The sequence below is a fragment of the Pteropus vampyrus genome, unplaced genomic scaffold (assembly GCF_000151845.1).
Source record: "Pteropus vampyrus isolate Shadow unplaced genomic scaffold, Pvam_2.0 Scaffold82, whole genome shotgun sequence".
Classification (NCBI taxonomy): domain Eukaryota; kingdom Metazoa; phylum Chordata; class Mammalia; order Chiroptera; family Pteropodidae; genus Pteropus; species Pteropus vampyrus.
This window is the reverse complement of record NW_011888863.1, coordinates 2,389,060-2,401,743: the sequence shown is the minus strand read 5'-3', so window position 1 is coordinate 2,401,743 and position 12,684 is coordinate 2,389,060. Positions and strand designations below refer to the sequence as shown.

The window sequence follows — 12,684 nt, the reverse complement described above, 5'->3', positions numbered from 1 at the left end:
ACCACCAACTTTCAATTATTGAGAGGCAGACAATCATCCGAATCACTCAGCAAGTGATTTGCTCTCGGAGCCAAACTAAGGGAGCTGAGGAGAAAAGGCTGCCCCCCAGCACAGGTGTTTATAATTATTTAGCCTTTTGCAAAGTCTCTTCCTTTTCTTCTCTGCTCCTGTAGGTTGTCTCCTGCCTTGAAGACATCCCTACCAGTCAATCTGTCCATTCAGCTCTTCCCCTACCCCCTGCCTTTCCCCAAGACACACTGAGGATGTCCTGGTTGGGGGTGGGAAGGCTTGGAAAAAACTCTACAAAATTCAGCAAGTGGGCCTGAAATGCCAATTCATACTATCAAACTAGACTAATAGGAAAGACGATTATAAAAGTAATGGATAAAATGAGTATTAGAAATAAACTCAACTGTACAGATAGATCTACGCAATCCTTTCCCTATTTAGTGTTCTTGTGTTCTTTTAATATCCTAAATTCAATTTGGATCTTTTTCCCATAAAAATTTGTAAAAATACTATAGAAACCTGAATCAATGCTTTTTCATTTCCTGACAACTATAAAAATATTCATTTAGAACAGTGAATATTCATTTAGAACAATTATTGTCAAAAGTTTTTTTTTTTTCTTTCTCCCTTTCTCTTAACCTCAGCTAGTAGGTGTGCTGTTTTCTCTCCCACCTTTGAGCAAGAATGTTAGACCTTTTGCTGCCGGCCTTCGGAAGTTGTTAGGGAGCATATCCTGTCACCCACATAAAAGACCTGGTACCTGTGTTTCCACATCACAAAGCAGGCCAACAAGCACACAAGGCCACAGAACAAGTTAAGAATCATCTGGATAAGTAAGAACAGTTTGAAAGTGCCAGTGATGCTGGTACAGTCTGTCACATCTCGATACACAAAGTTCCTGCTGAGTGGCTCCGAGGAGGGCAGTTTGCACTGGCAGGAGTTGAGTGCGGTTCCACAGGTAAACTGGGTGAGCTGTGAATAGTGGTAAGCAGTAAATGCTGTGGCCAGCACACAGACCATCAAGCCAAGGGCGCTCAGCAAAAAGTACAACAGCTGCAAGAAAGCAGAAGAAAACCTTTCCGGTTACAAAAAACATTGAATGACGATTGAGAAAGCTAATTAATAAAAGCTGTCCTTTTTCTTCTCTCCCAGGACATTCCCTGATGTCTCTCCTCAGTACTCAAGATGTGGAAAGGGCTCCATGTTTATTTGTCAGGGAGCAACCCTTAAGCCCTGATTATATTTTCATTTGTCATACAGATGTTGGGTGCTTTTCATGAACTGAGCCAACAATATTAGCTTGATTGAGGGATGTTTGTGTATGGCTGTAGCAAGCAGCTTAGATGAATCCCAAACACAGGAGCCATCCCCAAAGGGCGTTCTTTGCTTGTTTTGACCCCAAGAACTGCTGATATAAAAATTATAACAAGACTAGAAAGTAAAGAACAAATTTCCGCAATGTAAATACTGTTTTGGCCTAAATTGGCAATAACTGGTCAACTAGCAACACGGGTGAATAAAAAAAGATTATGTTCAAAGTAGTAGTTGCCAAACTGTGTCCAGAAATGCCAGGGTCGCCAGTAAGCAGTTACTAGGAGAAAAAAAATATTATGGCTCCAGAAGGTAGGTAGGTGACTAGATGTCAGCTTCACCACCTACAAGTTTCATCCCAAATCTAGTTGTGACTATGTAGTTCCTGAGCATGAAAATAAATTCTAAATGGTCCCTCATCCACTAAAGTTCTGAATACTGATGGCCTACATGTTAGCCTTGGGATAGAAAAGTGTGGTTAAAGTTCTAACTCTGCTGCTCAAGAAATGTGAAATTCCTGAACCAGTCAAACATTTATGTTACACCTGAAATATTTTTATCAAGAATTGTGAGTGTTCATTGACATGGCCACAATATAAACCATCTTACAGACGAGAAATGTTCTTGTGATTGTACTCATTAAACTTACATGTTTCTCTTAGTGGTCCCGCCTACTGAGGGTCTAAATAAGGAAAAGAGTCCCAAGGTTTTGGGACTAGTATGCTCAACACAGTTCTTAGTGCAAGATTTATATTACCATAGTCAAAAATTACCCCTTACAAGGAGCAGTTCTGGTGAATGTGAACTCTCCAGAGTAAAATTACCTTCAGTCATGTCTAAGTTCAGATGAAAGTAACTGAAAAGATTATGCCCTCTCTCTACCTTCAACTATACATAATTCAAATAAAAACATATATACATATGACTATGAAATATGTGTACAAATGTCCTCCAAATGAGTGATTTTCCACATGTTGACCATTTTAAGTGTTTTCAAGTCTTAAATATAGAATACTTAAAATGTATTTTTTTCTCTTTGAGTGGTGTGTATGTGTGTGCATGTGTGTACGTGTGCATGTGTGTGTGCACACTACCTGCTGGTACCTTAAGCATGTGTCTAGTTTGCCTGGACACTTGACTGTACATCTGAGGGTGTAGGAAGACAACAGAACTGGTTAGCGCCATTTCGTCTTCAAATGGCTGGACTACAAAAGTGTGCATAGATCCTGTGGATCTCATCAAAGTTATCTTAAACACACACTATTTTTCATTTTCGAATCATCTGAAGGAGTGTCACATATAACCCACATTTCTTCACCTGTGAAACAGCTTATCGGACATCTTATATCTCAGGGATATAACAAGAAAACTTAAACGCAACACGTTTAGTCTCCCTTGGAGAAAGGGAACCAGATAAATACAAAGTGTCACCATTACAAAATTTAAAAAGAAAATATTTAATTTGTGATATTGAATGTCATTGCTCTGGTCTTGTTCCCAAGATTTTCAGTGGCCATATTTTCTGAAACCCCGGAGTGCTAAGCTAAGATATTTTATTTTGAGGGGCCACTGGAGCAGCATATTCTGGGTTGCTCTGGAGTATGCAGGCTTGATGATTGACTTCAAACTCTTGATGCCGAGGACCAAATTAAATCGTGCTGGCTACGCTGTGCGCATGCGCCTATTTTAGCTGCCTTTCCAGTGTAGCCAGCACACAACTGGGAATTACTTGCTCTGGGAACATGGTGCATCTACGACTTTACCGGCAGGGAAGGCCCAAATTAAACAGATAATCTTCCACTTGAGAGTCATCTGCTTCCTAGAATGGTCCCAACTGGAGTTTTCTCTACACTTTTTATTGCCATAGATGGGTGGGACTGGGAGGGAAGAAGATCTTTTAATAACCTTTCTACATCTAACACACACACACACACACACACACACACACACACACACACACACACACACAGATCCTTAGCAAATTTCTATAGCATTCATTGGGGCAATATATAGAAGTAATGATGATAATTCCTCATTCTCAATCTGGAAATAATTCAAATAGTTGCAAAAAAAATATTATTCACAAAACTCCATTTGCTGAAATGAGAATTTTTTTCTATTTTTGAAAGATGACCTTTGGCACAGAGATCAAAAGATTTGCCCAAGACATTTAAGACGTATACAGCAGTACAGGGTGATGCTTAGGAGCATGGACCAGGGAGCCAGACTGCCTGAGTTCAAATCCTCGTTCTCTCCCAGCTAGCTATGGGCCTTGAGTAAATTAAGCAGGCCCATGTGTACCTGTTTTTTCATCTGCAAACTGGGAATGATGATCATAATAGCACCTACTTCACAGGATTATTATAAGGATCAAAAGAGTTGGTATCTGTAAAGGGCTTAGAACAGTGTCTGGTACCTAGAAGCACTATTTAAGTATTTGAAAAATAAACAAATTAGTAGAGACGACAAGAGCTGCCAGTTTTCAGAACTCTAAGGATATTAACTCTACTGGCTTTGTCTTATTTTCTGTCATGCTGAGAGCGTAACAATGCATACTTGGCTTGTAGAAAGGATGTAAATACTCACACAAACACGGAGATTGCTCAGTTTTAATTGAGCATCTTAAATGTGCTAGAAGCCAGCCAGAGTACAAATGAAAGCCATGCCCTTTACCATTCTCAGTGGTGCATATGTCACACATTACGATTCTGCTTCCCCCACTCCATGAAAGCATCAGGTCAAGTAAACGGGAGTGAGCCACAGAATCAACTTTTCTATCCTTTTTAAGACATAAATCTATACTTGATCCCCCAAAGCCCATGGGCTACATCTGCAGCGCTGTAATATTTTTCCTTCATGGCTTTCTTTAGCTCATCTGACAGCAACAAGCTTCTGGGTTAGAATTTGTAATTTAAAATCAAGTGGCTTGTTTTACCTACTCGGCATGAATAAACTATCAATGAAAGTGTTTATGATGACCTTGGGAATGTGAGCAAATATATCTTGATAAAAACCCGGCTGGGGATGCTTTTGTCTTGCCTGTGTCAGCCCATGTGTCTGGCACTGGGCAGCCGGCGGAGGCGCGGTGGCCCCCTGCGTTTATGTAACAGCTCAGGCGCCGCTTGGCTCGCTGGCTGACTCTAATTGGTACCCGGTTGCAGCTTCAACGTTGAGTGACTTCAGGAGGAGGGCGGTTCGCCTTCGATTTAATTACCTTCCCCTGTGGCAGGAATGGTAAGGCCCCTCTGCAGCGTGCTCAGGCAGGAGGGGGCGGCAGCCGCCTTGGGGCCTCCTGGATGTGGGTAAGAGACGATTGCACCTTAAATGCCCTCATGGGGAATGTGCCCCAGAGTGCCTCTGCAAGCTCACAACCCAGACTAGTTTCAGAAAATCATCAAGGTGAGCCCTGAGAAAGTTAAAGCCACAAGGAAAGACAGGAGGCCCAATGCCCAGCCAAGCCCAGGGTGGCCCTCCAGGGCCTGCTAAAGGGCCTCTGAAGAAGACTGCTAGCTGGAGATGAAAGGGCAAGCCTGGTGGCTATTGTCTCTAAGAAAAAGGGAGGAAGGCTGTGTGTGTGTGTGTGTGTGTGTGTGTGTGTGTGTGTGTGTGTGTGTGTGTAGGCTACAATGACATACTGCCATCACCACCTGATGGCTTTCGCTGGCTTTCTTGATGTTCAAGAGGAGGAAATAAATTCTCAAACAAAGCTTGGGCTAGGTTATCAATATAAGAACACTAAAATGTGGTTATGCTAGTGTAAACACCATGTGAAGATATTTTTTATTCCTTCCCACCAAAATGGTGTGAGAAACACAAGGAAAGTCTGCTGTAACCTGTTGTACCTTTGGAAAACCTTGAGATTGACTGAAGCTCATTTTCTAACTGAAAATAATATAACGGGCATCTTAGAGAGCTCGCAGGGAGCATCACTAAAGGTCATATGCAGGAGAAAAGTGCCTCTGAATTTGTCAATGTCTGTCACAGGTGGGGGAATAAAAAGGTAGTTAATGAGATGCTCCTAGTGGGGAATTCTCAACCTGGCTGACATTGGCAATGAATTTTTTTTTTTTGCCCTTGCTCCTTATTTTACATGCAGATGTTGAGATGGCTTTTGGGACCTCTGTGGAGCTGATGCTTTTGCCTCTGCTGTTTCCTAGCATTATCTGGGGAGGAAATTAGGGCCTTTTACATACATTGATAAATGTAATCTAGAGCATTTTTTTTTTAACCTAGTGAATAAAATTCTTGTAATTTAACAGGCCATTTTTTACTAGGATTTCTGGCTTAAAAAAAAAATCATCACCGAGGCTTTCTTTTCAAAAACAACAACAACAACAACAACAAAACAAAACAAAACACATGGACCAATGTCTGCTTTATCTGACTTTTTTTTTTTTAAGGAACACCCTCAGGAGAAGGAAAATTTCCAAATGTAGGCATATCCACCAACATTCCAACTCTATCATTTAAAAAAAAATAGCACCTATTAATTTTAATTAGAAAAGTTGTGTCTCACTGGAGAACATTTCAAAATTAGAGAAAAAATTACAAAATGCAGATATAATCCCACCACTCACAGATAACTATTTTTTCTAAGCTCATAAGAGCTATTTTTTTTTCTGTAGGATAATACCATACATTTTGTGTAGCCATATTTTCTTGCTGTTTAATATCATGTGAACATTTTTTATTTCAATAATTACCCTTTTACAACATCTATCTGCAAATTATATTTCATGTCAAAAACTTCAATTATACTAGAATATACTAACATCTTATTTTCTGCATCTTCGTAATTTCCAAATAATATAGTTGACTTATTTTTATGCCTGTGCTTTCTTGTTTTAGTGAACAGAGGAATATCTAGTTTTTATGTATTTTCTTGTAGAAGAAAAGTAAATGGTGTGAGTGGACAAAAAAAATTACAGACATCTTTTTGTTCTCTGCTACAGCAGTTCAAAGAAAATGTAGGAATTTTGCTTCTACAAGCTCTGATTGCTGACTTGGGTGTTTATCTCCCTAGATTCTGAAAGGTTGTATCTCTGTTTCCCTTTGGAGTGGATCCTATCTGCAGTGAAAAGGCCGTGTACCTGAACTGGCTCTAACCCAATGCACTGTCTCTAACAGGGAAAAACTACATGCACACAAAGGCACACACACTTGCTAAACCATCACATCCCAACTCTCCTCCCCCTTGGCCCTCAGACCCTTCTTGGTGCAGATTGTTTGGATGCACCCAATGTACTTTTTCTGTCTCAGTGATCCCACCTACGAGAGGAAATGCACTTAGACTGCTTCATTATTAAAATATTCCAAATAACCTCCAAGACATGGAAGTGGGCACTGATATGGGCATCCTTTCCTGGCACAGTGTTTTGTCGAACTGATGAATTTTCAATATTCCTTTTAAGGGCATAAAAGGACAGACTTCATATGCTCCATGCCAAGCCAGTTCATGGAAATTAAGACTTTAAAAAAAAAATAGCATTATATTTGAAGTCTGGATGAATGCCTTCCTAAAACATTTTTTGGCCTACCTAAATATGCAATTTCTAGAATAATCAGATATGCAACCCCTTAAAAAGCACTCCTTTGTTTTGTACTTATATTTCTTTCTATGCGATGATAAAAGAGAAAGAAAATTGACAACTTACTTTCATAGCAAACTGGATACATGTCCGTTCATCAACTTGATATGAAACACAAAGCATAAACAAACCAAGATAGGCCACTAAGCAGACCTGTAATGGAGAACAGAAATGAAAGGGTGTTATCAGGGCAAGTCACACACTCTAATGACATCAATCTCAGTATCTTCCACCAGTAACATCCTTGTTAGCAAGATGTTTACTTCATTTACTTATCTTTATGTGCTATTTTTTCTCAGCTTGGAGAACAGTTTTTAAAATAGTAAAATCAAGTTCTTTCAATTTAGCCAGTATTTATTAAGTCCTTTAGATGTGCCAGGTGCTTTACAAGGTCCTTCAGAGTATACAATGGTGAATAAAAGTTCCTCAGCCTCAGAAAGTGTATTGCCCAGTCCAGGCCAAGATAAGTACACACCCTCTTCTGAAGGATGGCATTATATGTCAAATGCTATTCAGAGAACTACAAAAAGAAGAAAAAAATAACATCGAGTTGGGCAATTAAAAAGGCTTCACTAAAGAGGTGGATTTGAAATGGTCCTTGAAAGGGATGATAATAATAACCATGATCATTAACATTTCCTGAATACTTATATTGTGCTGGGGTTCTTCTAAGGGCTTTGTATGGATTTCTTCATATAATAATTACAAAACCCTATGAAGTAGGTGCTATTATGATCCTCATATCATAAATGAAGAAACAAACACAAAGCCAGTAAACAATGGAGCCAGCACTCAAAACAAGTAGCGTGGGTGAAACAGCATAAACAATAGCACAGAGGTAGGACTGCATACATTATGTGGAAAGAATAGCAAACATGTAACCAGAGTTGAAACGACAGAATATAGAGCTACCTAGAAAAAATACCAAAACGAGAAAAGATAGGTTGAAAATCTAGTATCGTAGGACTGATTTAGTAAGTAGTGGGGCTCCCTTGAAAAATTATAAGCAGAGATGACATGATTCACGACATCTTTCAGGAAAATGAGTAGTGGTGTCAGGTGAGTTGACAGTGAGAACATGAGGATATTATTTTACTAATCTAAGCAAGATTAATGTATCAGATGTGCCAGACCTCAGATGATGGCAGGCAAAGTCAGAGAAAGTGGCACAGAGAGGAAAAATGTAGCAGAAGTGGAATCTGTACGTCTTGGCTATAGTATGACTGAAGGGAGGACGCTGAAGAGAGAGAAATAGAAAGCAACTTCCAAGTTCTTGAATGTCAGCAATGGAAAGGGGATGGGAAGAGCTGAAAGGAAGCTTATGAGAGGAATGGCAACTTTGAGAGAAAAGGTGCTTGATTGGTTAGTCAAACCAGATTTTCTTTTTAGTGCACTGGAGTTTTTTAAACTGTGATTTAGAGTTTCTAATCAAAGCATATCTATGCACACTTAATTTTGGAAACCTTAAAATGTTGCTAAGTTCTACTTTAAGACAGAAAACATAAGCAACAATATTTCATTTTCTGATAAGCACGGTTTTCCTAGAGACAGATGTTGCAAGGATGACTGAGAGTTATCTAACAAGTCATTAAATGACTAGTTTGGTAATATTCGTAATTCTCATCCCTAGGACCAGCTTCAAACCACAGACCATCCATGCTAGGGTGGCAGAACTGTTCACTTACAAAGCCAACATAGCATTTTAAGGTAACACCTCTATCCTATTTACTCCTAAATTACAAAATCAATAAGTTGCTTATGCCCTAATGGGTTCCCAAGTTGAAAGTTGTTCGGATTTCTAATGGGCTGTGAAACCAAAAACCAAGCGTTCTTATAGTATAGGTTGTTTGCAAGGTTATCTAGCATTAGGATTGGCTGCATGGCTTCGCAGCAGTAGATAACGTTCTCAGTGGAGAGACACAATCTTAAAGTATGTGAGCATGGCATGGACTGGACAGGTCTGGGTAGAAAACAAAGCTAATAGGACCCAGGGAGGCAGCTTTTCAGCAGAAGACTCGTAGATTTGGAAATAATGGTACTGAAGTTGTTTGCGTGGTCCACGATGTGGCTTACATTTCCAAAGCAGAGATGAAGTCCTTTCTCAAAACTCATTTTAAAAAAAGGTCTAATTGAGTTATAAGTTTGATAAGGCCTATAGGGGCTTACTATGTATTCTCCCATTAAGCATTTACAGAACTGAAACAATGAAAGAAAGATCTTTTTTGTTGTTTATTGGCAACAAACCAGATGGAGGCTTCTAAACCTGCTTCTGTGGAGACAGTTAAACCCCTAAGTGCGTGGCCGTGCTCCCTTGTTAGTGTCTGTCCACAGAGGCACAGAGTCAGACTCTCGCCCACATTATTGTCTTTGCCCCTAGAGGCTGCTGTGCTGACGTGGGCAATTGCCAAGACTTTCTTCTTTGTCTTTACAAGAGACACATTCCAATAACCAGGACTCACTGACCAGCATCTTAGATACCTGACTCTCTGCCTTGCTGGAACAAATTTCCCCATAACACTAGTATCTACTTCATTATAGCCTTAATTTAGGCTGGTTTCCAGCAAGAAGTTGCACAGGAGCATATGACCTCATTATAGAGGATTTCACCTAGTCAATAGACTGAACTTTTTTGAAGGCATACTATAGCCAGGGTCCTAAGAATCAAAAGGTAAAATCACAGTCTCAGCCTTCGCGCTCTCAGTCTAGTGGGGTAAGAGAGGAGAATGAAGTTACAATACTGTGCGAGTACTAGGACCATGTCTGCCGTAATACACAGAAAGGGAGATTAACCTGAGTGTGACTTGGGGAAACTTTCTAGAGGAAGATGGGTTTTGAAAGATAAGAATAAATTAGCTAGGAGAAGGATATAAGGAAGAGTAGAGAGAGTGCTAATAGGTACGAAAGCATGGAGAAATGCTGAGCAAACATTTGAAGACTCCTATAACTTTGGTGCAGAGAGTGAGAGAGGAAAAGGCAAAAGGTGTACTCGCAGGGGACAGGAAGTAGGTCACAGAAGATTTATATTTCATCTAAAGCAGGGGAAGGGTGTGATCACTTTTGCCCTTTAGGATAGGCCTTCTGGCTGTGAAGAATAGATTGGGAGGAAAGACCAGCTACGAGGCTGTTCATCTATGGAGAAATGGTGAGAGCCTGAGCACGGGGAGCAGTAGGGATAGAGAATGGGTGTACTTGAATGACAGGAAGGAAGCAGAATACATAGACTCTAAAGACTGACTAGATGTGAGAGCTGAAGGAGAGGGAGGGATCAGGAAAGTGTTAGCTTCCTGACTTGAGCTGCCAAGTGGATGATGTTGATATTTAATGAGACAGGAAATACAAGAGCAGGAGCAGAATGGCAGTGGAAAACGATGATGCCCACATAGACTCAAAGTTCAGCCATGTGAGCCTAGAATTCAGGAAAGAGGAGACATGCATTTGTCAGTCATCAGCATATATGAAGCAATTGAGATCTTCAGAAACACTGTGCCATCCAGAGAGAGTCTAGTGAAAACAGAAAAGGGCCAAGGAACTTACCCAGTTATGAAGAATCTTTGACTTTTTGAACAGAAAGCATCTCAAAAACACTTCTTACAATTTGAGTTGTACAACGTGACATGTCTAAATATTATGAAACTGATCACCATCCTTTTTGTTTTTTTGAAGTTTCACCTCTATGTCTTTGCATAAGGTATTTGCTATAAAACTTGAATTAATTCAACATATTGTAATTTCTTGACCTTCTGATAGGGCTCAATAGGCTCTAGATGAGGTAGTTCATTGAGGTAGTTAATTTCATTTTCTTACCTATATCTGTGCCTCATAAAACAATACTTCTTTATGAGAGAGGTTACTGGGGGTTTAGTGTAAGCAACTTCTAGAAGAGTAGTATTTATCGAATACTTAAAACCGAAGGCTTGATGACCATGGGGAAAAAAACAGATTTCTCATGTCAGATTAAGAGTCTTGTGACCTCAGCTGGCAGGGTGGGGATGTACCAGGAAGACAGGGTGTTTTGGCTTCCCAGGCAGTGAAGGGGGAACTCATACTAATGAGCAGTGAGACCCACCAGGCCTACCTGCAACATCATTCTCTAATTCTGGGCCAGAGCTTTTGTTAAGTATGATGAGGTGAGGCACATGGAACAGGAGAAAAGGCAGTTACATAAGGTTTTCAAGAAAGTACCTTTTGGGCCAGACACCCAGACCTGGGGCAGATAGGTGGTTTTACTGAGATAAAAGCCAAATATGAACTGGGTGGCATTGGGAAGACCAATGCTAAAAGAGCTGCTAGCCATTTAGAGCTTGCTAAGATTTAGTTCATGTACAGATAGATGATTATGTTGATTAAAAAAAAGCTTGAAATGATTTTTACTGGAAAAGAGAAGACAACTACCATCATTTTAACCTACTTTTGGATGCATGTTTCTACAGTTTTGTAGGGTAAAGAGAATACTTAAGTCCTAAATTCCACATTCTGTCTAAAGATATTCTTTTTCTCCTCAGGTGAAGACTGCATTCTCTCTTGTGCGTTAGGAAGTTAAACAGAGTTGAAATGTTCTCTGAATGTTAAATCCATTGCTATATGTCCGAATCCTGAGTCTTGTCACACATTGTCTTTGTTTTTGTTATTCAGCCTATTGTACCTATTGCACGTTTTGAGGGTTGTCATTTTGAATAAAAGGTGACTGTGTGACAAGTGTCTTAGAGATTTACTTACATATATATATATTTCTCATTTTGGCATAGCTAGAAGATATCACTCTAAAACATTTTGTGAGAATGTGAATTATTGGTATTTACTTCTCTCCATGTCATATGTATTTATATTCTGGTCTTGTGACATTCGCACAACCTCCTATTTATTTGTTTTCTCCCTTTTATTATTGAGAGAGCTGCTTGACAGGGCTACCCAGGGAATACAGCCTTCCCTTGTCAAATGCGTTTCAAGGTTTCTCTCCTCTTTCCATCCCCCTCTGTCATTTGTGTACCTGAAATGTGACTCTATTTCTGTAAGTTAATCAACTTTCAATGTTGTATTTAAAGTGCTTTAATTCAGTCAATATACTAACAAGATAAACTCTCTTCTCATGTTTGCACAACCCATTGATCAACAAGAGGTACAGCAAAACTGTATGTGTTTCTCTAGATATTTCTTAAAAGAATTTCTATGAATTTTCATTTACTAGAATTTAAGCCAGAATATTAGAAATCATTTTCAACAAATGATAAACATATTGCAAGCTGTTGATTGAATGAGGTCTCTCGGGAGAACTGCTGATTAATTAAACACTATCCAAAAGAACATTTCATGAGAATCCATTAAAGGATGTTTATTGGATCAAGATTTCAGAAGGATAGGAGAGAACATTTTAGTATAACTTAAGCATTTTTAATGGATTCTCATGGCCACTACCTTAAGGCAAGACAAAGTCTAAGCCAGTGGTTCAGAATCACTTGGTAAAAACCGATCCTGTCCACAGAATCTCTGATCCAATAGGTCTGGGATGGGGACCTAGAATTTGTATTTCTAACAAATTCCTGAGTAATGTTAATGCTGTTGTTTCTGAGGCCACACTGAGAACCACTAGTCTAAAGTAAAGACATAGTCTTCTAAATGCTGGCATTTAGTGTGGGGTTATCTGAATGGTTAAGAATCTAGAGTGATATGTGGACTAGTGGAGTTTCCTATGGAAGAGTCGTTTATTACACATCACAATGAGATGTAACAATAGTTACCCCATAAATAAATTTAGTCTATGCTATTGAAGGAGTCCTTA

General features: G+C 39.5%; 1 protein-coding gene across 1 annotated transcript in view; it reads right to left on the bottom strand.

The window, feature by feature from the left end:
• Positions 1-611: 611 nt before the first annotated feature.
• Positions 612-12,684, bottom strand: part of SSPN (sarcospan) — a 28,563-nt gene continuing 16,490 nt past the window's right edge. The window contains exons 2-3 of the mRNA XM_011363080.1: positions 6,975-7,061; positions 612-1,062 (exon numbers count right to left, since the gene is read on the bottom strand). Of these exons, the coding sequence (XP_011361382.1) occupies positions 697-1,062; positions 6,975-7,061 (453 nt within the window). The 3' untranslated portion in view covers positions 612-696. The remainder of the gene's footprint in view (positions 1,063-6,974; positions 7,062-12,684) is intronic.